Here is a 14,248-nt window from a genome sequence, read left to right on the forward strand (position 1 = left end):
CTGACCAGCAACTGAAGTTGTATTTGAAAACAATAAAATACACGCATGTAACAATGTTTTTTAACAAAAAGCTACAACAACCACTAGGTAAGAAGCAATGTCAAATTAAAATTTAAAAATGGACAAACTGTCTTTACCTGTGCAGGTGAGCACAGTGTTGTTCTTTCATGGGCATTTTTGTTTGCCAAGTCCTCAAAATAATTAGCGTTATTGACCCTGCCATTAAAAGTTGAAAAATGTTAAAACTCAACTTACCCTTGGTACATTTTGTGATGTGATAAAGTGCCGTATAAACGCTTGTAAGGGCTGCCCTTTTTTCCAGATTTGAGGGCCAATTTTCAAAGTGCGGCCCATGCACTGATCTTTTTTCTTCTTCAGATATTCTCTTCGGGGAGACAGGATGCAGCCCGTACATGCGTTCATACAATAGTTGACTGACAATGCATTGTTGCTTGAAACACTTACTTATTGTCAGATACAACTTAAGTGTGCAGTCAAGCTCCGCCCTCATTCAGCCTCCGCGCACAGAACTCCTCCACGACAAAAAGTAGTCTGCTAGTTAAACATTTCTTGTTACCTGAACCAAAAGCATATCACGAGAAAAGGATTGTGAGCTCTAGAATTTCGGTACGTGGATTATACTTGGTATACTCGGACACTAAAAAGCTGATTTCGATTGCTTTTGGGATTGGCCAGCGGAGTAACACAAGATGCTGCGGACTGCGGCCCATTGTTAGCAACTGCTGTTTTTTCACGTTGCATCCTACTATAGGTTATTTTTTTCTCTTTTCACATTGCCACATTATCCGTGCACAAGCTATTTAAAAGCTGCATGCATCACAACAATGCAAGGCTGAGAACACAAAACATGGTACCAGTGCCAACACTAACGGGAAAGGGCTGGAGACGAGCTGTGGTCTGAAGACACCACAAACACTGTCTAGCTTGTCTTCACTCCTTGTCTGTCAGTTGTGGTGCCATGTCTTGTTAAGCTGAAAGGAACAGGGTAGCCCAGCTGTTCACACTGTATGCCGCTGAGCATCTCTCTCAGGCCAGACATCTCCTCCTTATCTCTTAGCATGGGTGCATGTGACTGTTCTACCCTGTAATTTTTATTATTGTGTGAAATGTTTTGCCCGTGCCATGTGAGTGTGACTGTTGATTCTACCACACTTATTGTGAAGGCCTGTTCACAGCCCTCACCATTGAGAATATTGAAATAAACGAGTGAACTGGATATTTAACTTGTACATTTGAATTGACACACACCATCTGTTAGGGGAGGCTTAAGGTCATTTGGTGGATTAGGTATGAGAGAATACCGTATTTACTCGCATAATGATCGCACTTTTTTTTTTCAAAAAATTGACGCAAATTTAGGGGTGCGATCATTACGCGGGGTAAATTTTTAACAAAAAATATTTTAGCCCCAAAAACGCAAACAAGTTGCAGGTCAGACTACCCTTCTGACTCGGGTAACTCGGGCGCACTACCCGCGACGCCGCCAAACGCAGTTATCGCGAACCGAGATCGGCGATCTCGGCTTATGTCGTTAACCGATAAGAGTGCGAAGAGCGCACGAGCTGGCCCGCTTCAAGAACGTACTTTCTTCGCACTAAATCACGTTCCAAGAGCAACGCATCAAAATAGGCAGTGTGTATAGTGCTGCGCGACGGCGCTTTTATGCAGCCTTCGATCTCGTCCGATGGTGCAGCAACAGCGTAACAGCAACGTCCCGCGGCGCTCAAGTTACGCATTTTACCGCAGTTACCCCGAAAAATGTTCGGTCCCTGCCGCATCGTTGAAGTAGGCGACAAATTCGGACCGCTTGCAGCACCAGATTCCGCAAGCTTACCGCAATGATGCCGCCCGCGAGCGCGGCGGACGACGGCGCTCTGTACTCCCTACTTGTCGCTAGGCCTAACTTGTTTCGTATCGAAGCCAGTGGCCGTCGCTTTTGAACTGACCAGCGCTATAATGAATGTTCTACTTATAATGCTGCCTTACTCACAACCTCATTGTTTCGTATTAAAAGAAATATATACGATCGATTTCAGTGACGCCTTAGCAGCGGATCTGGCGTGCAAGCAGATCGGGTCACTCGCGCTGCAATGGTGGCAGCTGCTACGCGGCTGCAAACGTAAAACAAGCTTGTATTGCAGTTATTACTCCTGCCAGCAACTCTGTACAGGCCAGCGATCCTCAAGGCGGATTCATTTTTGACGTTCCTGTATCCCAGGGCTTATTATTTACGAGAACAAAAAAGTTAACGGGATCAATGCGTCACTTCGTTGCACCGCAACCCAGACCGGTGGCGAGCCTTGCGACAACGGCAAACCGTGATTCGAGATTACCGCAGATAAGTTTGATATCCACGATTAAGCATAACCGCATTTAGACTGCCCATGTGACTGCAGGTCCGCCAACAGGCGGCTGCCGCTGCAATGCTGACAGAGCACGATGGTCATCTGCACGTGCCATCTGTCAGACAGATAGCAAGTACGGTCATCGTCGGCTAGACACGGCATCGTCGACAAATTGCAGCGGCAAGTTCAGGGTGCGATCATTACGCGGGGAATAAAAAAAAAATGAATTTTGCGAACAAAATTTGGGGGTGCGATCATTACGCGAGTGCGATCATTATGCGAGTAAATACGGTAGTGTTTTTTTTGGTTTAAAGTGAATTCAAGGCGAATAGTAATTTTCTTAGAATAATTTCGAAGCGAATATTTCGGATGCTTCTGGCGCACAAGAAAGATTGAACAGCAGAATAGGCATTTTCAAAACCATGTATTTTTCGAATGCACAAAGCCATTACACGGAAAAGAGCGTATATACATTGCAGCTTTGCCGCACTCATTGAAGCCGTATTGACTTTCTGAAAAAAATAGCCTCGGAAAAATGTGGTAACCAATCGACACGTGTTGCTGATGTATCTGTGGGGTGTGAGACCTATAACTGGGGTCTCCAACTGCTGCTCTTAAGTGTGACTGCGTTGTTGTGCAGCGGTTGCTTCTTAAGCGGCTTGACTCCATCACACCTGCGAGTCGTATGCACTGTGCACCCACTGCCACCCTGCGTCAGGCGTGGGGAAGTGGCACCCATCTCCGTGTGCCTCGTGTTAGCTCCTCTTCGTGCTCACGGCTTCGCGCTTGTTTAGCAAATTCCATGCAGAGAAGAGCGGCTGCAGCAGCTACAGCCAGCTCAGACTCGTTCTGTGGAAATGAAGGGAGCCGTGCATCCTCCGATTGGACAGATTTAGCATAGCGCTATCTACTTCCATGGTGAGCCACAGCGCATGTGCAGATTGCCCTGAGGACAACAGAAGGTGCCAGGCGCCGGCTGGCTGTTTGCATGCCTGCCCCGTCTCAACCCATCAGTGCATGCACACTACTGACGGCTCGCGGAAGCGCTTTGCTCTGGTTGTGGCACGGGTGCACTGCGGGTAGTGTAGCCGCAGACATCTGGCAGATAGAGATCTGGGCACTGCATTTCCACACTGGCCACGGCACACCAGCACCAGCAAACCAGCACCGCGAGAGCTCAGGCATGCGGTGAAGAGTCGGGGCTTTGCTCGCTCGCACACCACGGTGCCGTCCCGGATGAGATATGCTGAACTGAAAGTACACGAAGCAAGAGTTCGAAAAACATTATTCGCTCGAGACAAATACTTTGAAATTTCGAAGACCATACAACGAAATCATATACCTTACCATTCGACCGAATATTTGAAATTATCAAATATTTCCACATGCCTAAAGGTGGTTAGTGTAAGGAGCACTGCACGGGCAAGTCTTGGTTTGCCTGTGCCAGTGGCAGTTGAAAAACTGGCACAGTAGAGGGGCATGCTAAATTCACTGTTGGATGATGGCTGCATGCTCCCGGTGGCCCAGTCCATGGCATGTGTCCACTGTGTTATGTAGCAGACAAGGGCAATGTTTCCCATGATACTTCAGTTTCTGCATGCAGCTCTCCCCCCCGTTGTTAAAGGGACAGAGCACTGAGGGCAACTCCGTCAGAATTGCTTTTCGTGGTAAAAAATCGATGCTATTGTGGCTATGTTTTGTCTGTCCGGCAATAAAAGGCTCATTTATTGCTTAGAAATTTGGATTTGGGTTAAGGAGACCAGGAAGGACTCCTTGATAACTATTTGCAAATGAATAGCAGTGTAACCTAGCCTAGTGGATCTGCTCACAAAAAGCCGTCTTCATGCACCACTGTAGCCCAGCCTCGGGGATCTGCGCTCTAGAAATTGTCTTGACCCACCGCAGTTTTCTGTGGAGGCGGCTGGCGATGGCGGCAACGCTTTCTCTTTTCTTGACATTTTCTAGCTTGCAAAAGTTCTCTTTTCAGTGAAAGTAGCACCTTTGTCTTTAGAATACTGTTAGAACTTCAGTTTGTCCTGAGTGTCTCTTTAAGGGCACAGTGCTGTGCTGTTTGCATGGCAGTTCATTCTGGTCATCAGTCTTCATTTCTTCAACTGGCTTTTGGTGCTGCTGCTGCCTTCTTTCAGCTGCTTTCAGTGTGGTGCTGACACACCGCATTCCAGTTCAGCACTGTGTGCCTCTTTGGAGTCATAGCACCCAAAGGAATTGGCTGAATGCGTGCAGCTGCAATGTTTTGTTGCTGCGCACGTGTTAACAGTTTAGACCCCCGGTTATTGCATTTACATTTGTAATGAAGGAGCCGCCGTGGGGGCTCGGTGCCTATGATGCTCGGCAGCTGACCCAAAAGAGGCAGGTTCAGTCCTGGCCATGGCAGTTTCATTTCAATGGAGGCAAAACGCTCGAGACCCATGTACTGTGTGTTCTCAGTGCCCATTAAAGAACCCCAGGTGGTTGAAATTATCCTGAGCCCTCCGCTAAGGTGTCCCTGAAAGCCTGAGTCACTTTGGGACGTTAAACCACATAAACCATTAACCGTTTGTATTGGAGGTAAGTGTCAAGCAGCCATGTGGTGGAACTGGGCACTGTTCATTGAAAAATCTGAGTTAAAAGACTGCTTCTGTGGCTTTGATCATTGCTTAGCATTAAATTTTGATACACAGCCCGTGTATTGCATGCAGCGGCGTCAAGAGTTGGGTGTTTATTTTGAATGAAGTGGAAAAAAAAGAATAGCACTCATGCAGCGTCCATTAAAAGAGTGCTTCTCTTCTCTGTTCATTTTGATTTAATATGTCAGTCTTCTTCAACACCTGAATTGACATGAACAACCACTCGATTGATGCCTTCCTCCCTGCCCGCTTACTTTTTTTTGTTTTATTGCGAGAGCATTAAGGGTCATGTGTCGCAGGAAAGCCAGTGTAAGCCAGATGGAAGCAGAGAATTAATACAATTAAAAGAAAATTGGGTTAACTTGGGTTTGGGTGGGAATCGAACCCAGGACCTTCATATTGCCATAGGCCATGAAGTCTCGTTGGTTCTACCTAAACAAAGGTGGAACTGGTGAATGCTATGGTCCTTGACTTCGTGAGTGTCTTAGAGACCTGTACTGATAAGTACATGAGTAATTATGAGCATGAGGCAATGTGAACGGGACCCGATAATGTCGTCACGTTCTACTTTTAAAGGTGAAGCTTAAGTCATGGGAGGCTTTGCTATGCAGCCAGGGCCCGGATGGGGGTTTGACTATTCCTGTGCCAGTGCTGACTGGAGTGGAGAACAGTTCATTTACAGGCTTCCTTCTTTCCTCTCCTCCAAGCAGCAGTGCAGGCGAACCAGCCCGGTCACGAGCACCTTCTGCACCCCCAGACTGGCCCCCCCCTCCCCCCCCTCCCCGCAGCTGCAGCCGGCCACTGCACCATCTCCAGCTCCAGGGGCGAGTGGTGGTGGCGAGAGCGACAAGGCACGACTGCTCTCCTGCATGGCAAAGATAGGCGCCCAGATGCTGCCCATGCCCGGAGCTGTGCCTGCGCAGCCTAGCAGTGACTCGGAAGTCGAGGTAACAGAGCTGTTGCGGAAAAGTGTGAGCCAGACTGTTCGACGCAGCTGTGCAGTGCAGTTTCGTTTTACAGCTAACTTCTTTTTGTGAGTGTGTGTATGATGGTGCGTGCCACTGGCACTGAGTAAGAGACCTTGACATCTCTTGCAGTTCATTCATCATTCTTGTAAGTGCTAAGCAAACTCTGGCTTTGTGCCATTGTGGCTTATGCTACCATCAGGAAGGGTGTGCAAGACATGCTGCTGCTGACCAGAACATTTGCATCGCTGCTTTGTTTGCGAGCATGAGGCTGCCTTGATGTTCAGTGTGCAGCTGTGCATCCTTTTGCATGTTCAGACCTGTTCTCTTAGTTTTGTTGCAGGACTGAAATGTTTAAAGAAAAAGTCTGCCTCCGGCTTGGAGTGTCTTGTTGTGTGAGGTTGTAATTGTACTGCTTCCGCTGAACAGATCACGATATCGTGAATATAAGTTTCATTGAAGAGTTGATTAAAGCACTATTTAGGTAACATGGTAGGGAGAGGGTGTGGTAGATGGTTCTTGGTGATCACAAAATGAACAAGGGAGGGGAAAACCTTGGGTTGCTTGAGCCAACGTTTCTACAAGGGGACTTGTCTTTGTCTGGGCAAAGCGTTCATCATTGGCAGGGATTAAATAGGGCCTTCGCTCCGAGGAGGAAGGCCCCGGGGGTGGGGAAGGAAAGTGGTGTGAGAGGGGATGCGTGTCAGGAAGGGGAGGGAGGTGAATCTTGATTTGTTAAGCTGCAATAGTGGAAAAACTTATACCCCGGGGGGGTGTGTAATGAACAAAGGCTTTGAAAAGGCTGCGACAGTGGGAGGCGCTGGGTGGACCTGTAAAACTCAGATAAGAGGATTAGTCAGCGTGGTTTAGAGAAATGAGAACAAGGCAAACAAAATAGGCTGGCACTGGAAGGAGGAAGAAAGGGGGGGCATTTCCAAGGAAGGACAAGGCAGGGGGGGGGGGGGAAATGGCTCGAGATCAGAGAATGCCAAAAGGTGGGGGTGGAGGTGGTAACAAGAATGTCATGGTTTCCGAGAACTGATAGTAGAGGATTAGGAGAAAAAAAAAAGGTAAACAAACAGAGAGAGTGAGAAGGCCGGAAATGTGGTGGAAGATATGACATGGGAAGGGTGCAAAGAGCGATAATATACTTATGCGAGGTTCTAGGAAATGGTCTGACCACGTGAAAGACATTTGTTAATTTAAAATTATGCTAACCCTGGAATGTACCTGAGAGATTCCAGGTTTCCTCTGGACATGTTAATCTCTGTTGGTTGCAGTGTTTTAAATTTGTGGATTAGGAATGCTTCTCTGTATTTTCTGTCCCTAGTCGATTTGAAGCCTGACTGAAGAATGAACAATTTGAGTTCGTCGAATTTGTGATGGCGCTGATTAAAATGGGTCGACACTGCCTTCTGTTCATTCCGTGTTGTGTCAGCCCGGTGCCCATTTAATCTGGCACTAATTGTTTGCCCGGTTTCTCCGATATATTGTTTCTGGCAGAAGGAGCACTGGAGCATGTAGATAATATTGGATGATGTGCAGTCAAAACTGGTCTTTATATCGAAACTGAAATCGCTTGCCGTACTTTTAACCGTAGTGTCCCTTTGTAAATGTTTGCATGTCTTGCATCTAGGTCGAGAGCATGAAGTTACTGTCGGTGGTGGTTTCTTACCGAGCCTAGCATGCACCAGGATGTCCTTCAGGTTTGTGTTGCGTCTGTATGTTACCCTTGGTGCGTCGGGAAATATTTTCTTGAGACAGTCGTTACCAGTTAAAATGGGGTGGTATTTCCGCAGGATATTGTTTGTTTGGAAGCGCGTTTCAGTATTTCGTTATAAGTGCGGGAGGTCGTTGACTGTTAGCTTTTGTTCGTTTTTTAAGAACTACAGTATAATCTCATTACAAGAGACCTCGATGGTGCCCAGGGTTTTGGTCTGTTGTAAGGGAAGTCTGTAGAATCCAAATACTGTTACAACAGACTTTGGTCTATAACCACGCATTAGTCTGTTATAAACAGAATAAACTACAAGCAATGCCTGCCGACAACAAAAGCTTTATTGTCCACTTAGCACTTCTGAAAGAAGTTGGTCAACTTTGGCTGAACTGAATATGTAACAGCTTTTGACACTAATCGTGCCTCCATTAGCACAAGACGATTTACTTCGTCAGGTGCAGCATTTTGCTCGAAAAACGATTTCAAGCCTTCGATGTGCTGCAGTGCTTCGGAGGTGGTAACCTTTCGAGGGACAGTGCCACCTTCGTCCTCTTCATCTTCCTGCTCTTCTATGGCAGGCACTTTCCTGACTTGGGCAACAATCTCGTCGTCCGTCAACTGTTCCATGCTGACTAATTCAGCATCCACGTCCGCATACTCCGTAAAGTCTTGCGTGCCGAATGCTTCTTGCACAGCTGCCCATAGCACTGGATCTGGCTGGTCTGGATCCTCTGCCAGAGGTGCTGGTGGCTCATTGTTGCTCAAAACAAATCCAGCTTTATGAAAACAATTCTTTATAATATTTGCATCGAGTTGCTCCCACAAAGCTGAAATTATTTGTACAGCAAATTTTAAGTCTATCACAGACTCCCTCTTCTGCTGCATGTCATAGAGCAGGCGCTCTGCAAGGCGAGTGCGGTATCTGGCCTTCAGAGAGTGAACAACACCCTGGTCTATTGGCTGCGCTCTGGATGTTGTGCCAGGAGGAAAGTACAGCACTTTGGTGGCCTGCAGCTCTGGTACTTGCATATGGCTCGAGCAGTTGTCCAGGAACAGTACCACATTCCTCTTCTCTTTCCTCATCTTGCTGTCAAAGTTCAGCAGCCATTTGTTGAAGATGTCCTTTGTCATCCAGGCACTTTTATTTGACTCCCAGTCTACAGGAACATGCACTTTGCGCAAGCACAAAGGCCTTTTAGATTTTCCTATGACAAGGAGCTTTACTTTTTCGCTCCCATCCATATTGCAGCACAGAAGAATGCTCACACGTTCTTTGGATTGTTTCCCTCTGTGACATGAATCTGCAGAGAAAGCAAGCGTCTTTCCCGGTCTCAGCTTATAGAAAAGTCCGCTTTCGTCAGCGTTGAAAATGTCCCGCGGAGCGTAGCCCGCAAGCAGACCCGGCAGCGAATGGTCTTTCCAGCCTGCCACCACACTGTCGTCGACGCTGTCCGACTCTCCAGAAATGCACTTAAAGGCGATTCCGTGCCGCGATTTGAAACGGTTTAGCCACCCTTCACTGCATTTGAAGTCGTTGTGGTCTAAAACGAAGGCAAGTTGTTCCGCCCGTTTCCGTAGCAGAAAACCATTCACGGGTATGTTTCGAGAACGGGCGTCACGGAGCCATACCAGCAGCGACTCTTCGACGTCCGGATACGAAGCCTCGCGGAATCGAAACCTCTTAGGTTGCAGGTCGCCGGTCACCTGCTTTGTCAGGATCGCATCTTTGTTCTTGATGATCGTGTGGACGGTCTGTTTCGATAGGCCAAAAGCCTCTGCGACGTCCGACTGCTTCTTCCCCTTTTCGACTTGCTCAATAATTTTCAGCTTTTCCTTCAGGGATATTTGCTTCCGTTTCTTTGACTACGAAGCCTGAGAAGGCCCTGCAGTCACTGAATCTTCCGCATCCATCCTGTCCACACACTAACTACCACGCACGCGGGCAGGTCAGGCGAAACGTGAAAAGAAGCCGCTGCAAGCACAAGGGCAGGTCAGGTTGAACAAGCCGCTGCGTGAATACGAAACGTGCGCTAACAGTAACTTCCGGAAACAGCGAAAAAAAAAAAAGCCGCTGCGTGAATACGAAACGTGCGCTAACAATAACTTCCGGAAACAGCGAAAAAAAAAAAAAAGCCACTGCGTGAATACGAAACGTGCGCAATCAGGGCCATCTTTCGCACAGCAGCATGCAGCAGCCTGTAACTTCCGAGGCGTGCGTCCGAAATCCAGCCGCGCGGCGCACTGTCTTTAGCAGTTTGCTTATCTCTGTCTGTTCGGCTTACTGTTTACCGAGTAGTTATTTCGGAAGTCAGAGCACGCGAGTGTGGCAGATACGCTGTTTTATCGCTTTCAATCTCCTTCCAGCTGTTGGCCTTCTGAGGCGCATGCCGCGATGTCAGCCGACCGCGGACCAGCAGATAAAAATGCGATAAGAATCGTGAACAGCGTGACGCCTACGCGCTCCGCTGCTCAAATTTCCTTTCATCGCTCTTGCTTGCCTAGGTCGTCGTCCATCATTGCATCATGGACGATTCTAGCATTTTTTCGTTACCACCCGGTCCCAAACGCGACGAACGAAAATTCGAGCAGCGCGTATATGACGCACAGCTTGAATTTTTTTCACCGCCTCTGTACGTCGAAAAAGTGCTTTAAGAAAAGTTTACTGTACTGCTCCAGTGGTCCATAAAAGAAAGGTGAGTGAGCACTGGATCACGAAAAAGTAGTGACCGAGGTGCGTGCAGCAGGCAATTTTTGCTTGGCCAGTCTGGCTGAAAGCGGAGCAGAAGTTGTCGGTTTATGTTTAAAGTCAGTCTCTGTTTTCTTTTTTTTCGGCGAGCCGCGGCTGCGAGCTGAGCATTGACAGTTTACGTTCGGAGTTTGTTGGTACGCAGCAGCTGTAGACGGCGATAGCAAAATGGCACCCGCCATCATTGCTTTTGCCGGCCGCGGTCCGAGGACCGTTTGAAAATAAGCCCCATTTACTGCCAAAAAGTCCGCTGTAATGAAGTGCGAATTCAAATTATCTCCAAAATCTGGTCCGTTCTATCCGAGTGTCCGTTGTAGCCGAATCCGCAGTAAGCGAAGTTCAGTCAATATAAAAAAAGAGGAAAACCGACCAAACTTCGCAAATCGGTATGTTATATCCGAATATCCGTTGTAGCTGGATCTGTTGTAACGAGATTATACTGTACATCTCTTTTCAAAGTGGTTGCTCATTGGAATGCATTATTAAGGGTTGTCTGTGGATGGTTTCTGGTGATTAGTGTGTTTTTTAGCGAGTCGAGGTGTTTCACGTAGTCATCGTCGTCGCTACATATTCTTCTTAGTCTCGTTGCCTGTCCTACGAATATACCTTGTTGCAGTGTCTTGGATGATGGCTAGTGAAATCTGAGTATTGCTGTCGGTCAGTAGGCTTCCTGTAAAGCGTGGTTTTGAGCTTGCTATTTTCTAAATGGACAGTGGTGTCAAGGAAATTGACTTGTGTTTTCGAGGAGTTGAAGGTGAATTTAATGCTGGAGTGGCATGAATTGAAATGTGTGACGAATGCCTTCAGGGTCTCAGCCCCATGCTCCCATATCATGAAAATGTTGTCTATGTAATGCAGGTATATAGGTGATTTTTTTAGAAATGAATTTAGAAGTTTAGATTCTAGTAGCGCCATAAAAATGTTCGCGTAGGTGGGTGCGAAAGGAGTGCCCATGCTTGTTCCAAATACTTGAAGGTAGTAAGAAGAATCGAATTCAAAGTAGTTGAGTGTTAGTATCAATTCAAGTAGCGTGAGGTACACTTCAGTCTCTTGCGGGTGAGGACTTTCAGTTAGAATTTTGGAGAGTGCATCGATACCTTCATTTATGGGAATATTTGTGTACAAAGCGGCGATGTCAAGTGTGACAAGTATGCTATCTGCTGGGATAATGGAAGCGTCATTCAGTAAAATCTCATTCATTCGAAGTCACTGGGACCAAAAAAAATGTATGAATTAGGTAGGATATAACCGAGCACAGCAAAAAAAATGGGACCCAGGCAAAAAATTTTTTCATCGGAATACGCTACCTATATTGGACTAACTTTGTGATTACCGTATACAGTGTAATCCACTTATAACGATATTGAGAAAACTAGAAAATTCGTTCGTTATAACCGGTTATCGTTATATCTGGACCACAAAAAAAAAAAGCAGAAAGGACACACCCATGCATGTAAGTATTACCCCACGCATGTAGCCACGGCCGCCCCTTTGTCAAGGGGTCGCATAGCGTCTTTGCTCTCTGCCAATTGAGATTGGGGATTCCCACGTACCACCCCAGGTTTTCGAATTAACCGGGCTGGTGCAGACTGCCACTTTGAATTATTCGGCAAAATTTGCATTCGAAATTACGGTATCGTAGAAATTCTTCAAATTATCTGGATTTAGAATTAACTAAGTTCGAATTATCGAGGTTTTACTGTAAGTGCTCACGTAGTATATCTTCATTTGCAAGTTCATTGGCAACTTCCTCTGTCGCTGTTGTGTTCTCCCTCTTGTAATTGCCACTACCCCTCCGCCTAAGAGCGCCATTAACCTAGGTAGGAACACACTGGTGGCCAGGGATGGTCAAGTGGAGAGGGCCATAAGTGTCTCGGTTATAGCGGCCGTGTAATAACTGGCCAGAACTTGAGGCGCAATTCTGAGACAGCGTCATCCTATGTACACAAGTTTTGTGCAAAGCATGCAGTCTGAAGTTCGCCTTACCAAAAGAGGTAAAAATCAACTTTCATTTGAGTTGTATCCTGAGAGGTTTTCATTCTAAATGTGGACAGCTGTGCAAGGCCACTGTAGCTAACAGTAAATCTACCCTTGCCATGGTTCCAGGATGAGCGGCTGCCGTCAATTCAGCAGGTTCCCGTGGCAGTGCCTTTGCCACAGCCTGCTATGAGGGAGGGCTCCCCCAAGCCAGTGGTGAAGCCACGGAGCTTTTCACAGCAGTCGACTGGAGACGCTGTTTTGCAGCCCACTCCAATGCAGCCTGCACTGCAGCCTATGGTCAGCGCTTACACCCCAGGTCAGCACAGGTGCCCTGAAAAGAATTGGTAAACAGCAGCATTCCAAAGACAAAGCTACCAGCACACTAATTTTGTTAAACTGACATACTAATTCAGTTGCAAGACAAAGGCCGTGTCATTGTGACTCATCCTCACCACCTTGTAGCATGCTGCACCGCAGTCCCCAGTCTAACCCTGCAAAGACAGTGTGCAGCCATGGTGCATTGTGCACCGCTGACAGCGTCATTCAAGGCTATGTTTGTAAACAGAAGTGAGCATTTGAAGATGCAAGTGAAATTCGTGAATGCTTCATCGGTGCTTTGCATTAGTATAATAATCTTTTGGTTCCAAAAACAGGATAGCACATTGTGGACAGCTTGTTGGTGCCTTCATTTGCTCTGTCAAACCCAGTGCTCTCTGGGATGGTATTGAGCGGGTGGCATGCAATAAGAGTACCATGGAACCTAAAAAAAGAAAGGGCACAGGGGATCATGCAGTGTGATGTTGCAGATCTTTGTTAGCAGCATTGGCTCTACATTTCACTTTTACATTGATCGCCTTTCTATTGAATCCTGGAGTTTGATTTTTCTGTCGCTTGTTTCTTCCGCTGTTGCTTTGGGTTCTGGTGGGTGGATGTCCTGGAGTGTGGAGGTGCACTTCTGTCAGTGGCTGCTCCAGGGAGGCACCTTCAGGGCCCTGAAGGTGCCCCAATCTGCTCCATCTGCTCCAATCCATTTTGGGGAAATTGGGTGGGGGAGGTTTCTGACACGCGCAAACCATGGTTTTTTTCGCTGAAAGAGGACTGCACTCCTAACACAGTAAAAAAAAGAAGAGACGGACGGTATATCTTGCATTGCACTGAAAACTTTGGTGCTGAATACACTGAACCATCTTGTTGGTTGACCCAGTGCTGTGGCTCAGTAGCTTTGCCATTCGGCTGCTGATCCCAAGGTTGCAGGGTCGAATCCCTGTTGCGGTGGCGACATTTCGATGGAGGAGAAGTGTAAAAGTGCCTGTGTGCTGTGCGATGTCAGCACACGTGAAAGAACCCCAGGTTGTCTAAAACAATGGAGCCGCCCACTACGTCGTCCATCGTAGCGCATGTGTTGCTTCAGGGCATTAAACCCTGCATGCAACCACCACAGTCTTGGTGGTTTGGTCTAGCACATGTTGGGGCTTGGAAATGAAAAGATGTGCATGATTCATTTGCACCTGCACTTGCTCATCTCTCCTTGCATTGGGTAACACCAGGCCTGCGTGATCTCTGTGGCCACAAATTAAATCGGGCTATTGAGCCTTACTATTTTTCACAAAATCGCATGTTATGTATGTGATGCTGTGCCTACTGCAAACGTTACTGTATGTTGCCGTGTATAAGTCAGTGGTGAAAGAATGTTGACTTCAAACATATGTCAATGTCAATAACCCACCGCGGTGGCTAAGTGGTTATGGCGCTCTGCTGCTGGCCCGAAAGACGCGGGTTCGATCCCGGCCGCGGTGGCTGAATTTCGATGGAGGCGAAATTCTAGAAGCCCGTGTACTGTGCGATGT

At 47.2% G+C, this 14,248-nt stretch overlaps 1 protein-coding gene across 1 annotated transcript in view; it reads left to right on the top strand.

The window, feature by feature from the left end:
• The first annotated feature begins 5,583 nt into the window (after positions 1 to 5,583).
• LOC149355999 (FK506-binding protein 15-like) overlaps positions 5,584 to 14,248 on the top strand; it is a 32,961-nt gene continuing 24,296 nt past the window's right edge. Inside the window, exons 1-2 of the mRNA XM_089576234.1 lie at positions 5,584 to 5,940; positions 12,528 to 12,698. Coding sequence (XP_089432360.1) covers positions 5,584 to 5,940; positions 12,528 to 12,698 — 528 coding nt within the window. The remainder of the gene's footprint in view (positions 5,941 to 12,527; positions 12,699 to 14,248) is intronic.

This window comes from Amblyomma mixtum, chromosome 3 (assembly GCF_055824585.1).
Source record: "Amblyomma mixtum isolate Tamu chromosome 3, ASM5582458v1, whole genome shotgun sequence".
Classification (NCBI taxonomy): domain Eukaryota; kingdom Metazoa; phylum Arthropoda; class Arachnida; order Ixodida; family Ixodidae; genus Amblyomma; species Amblyomma mixtum.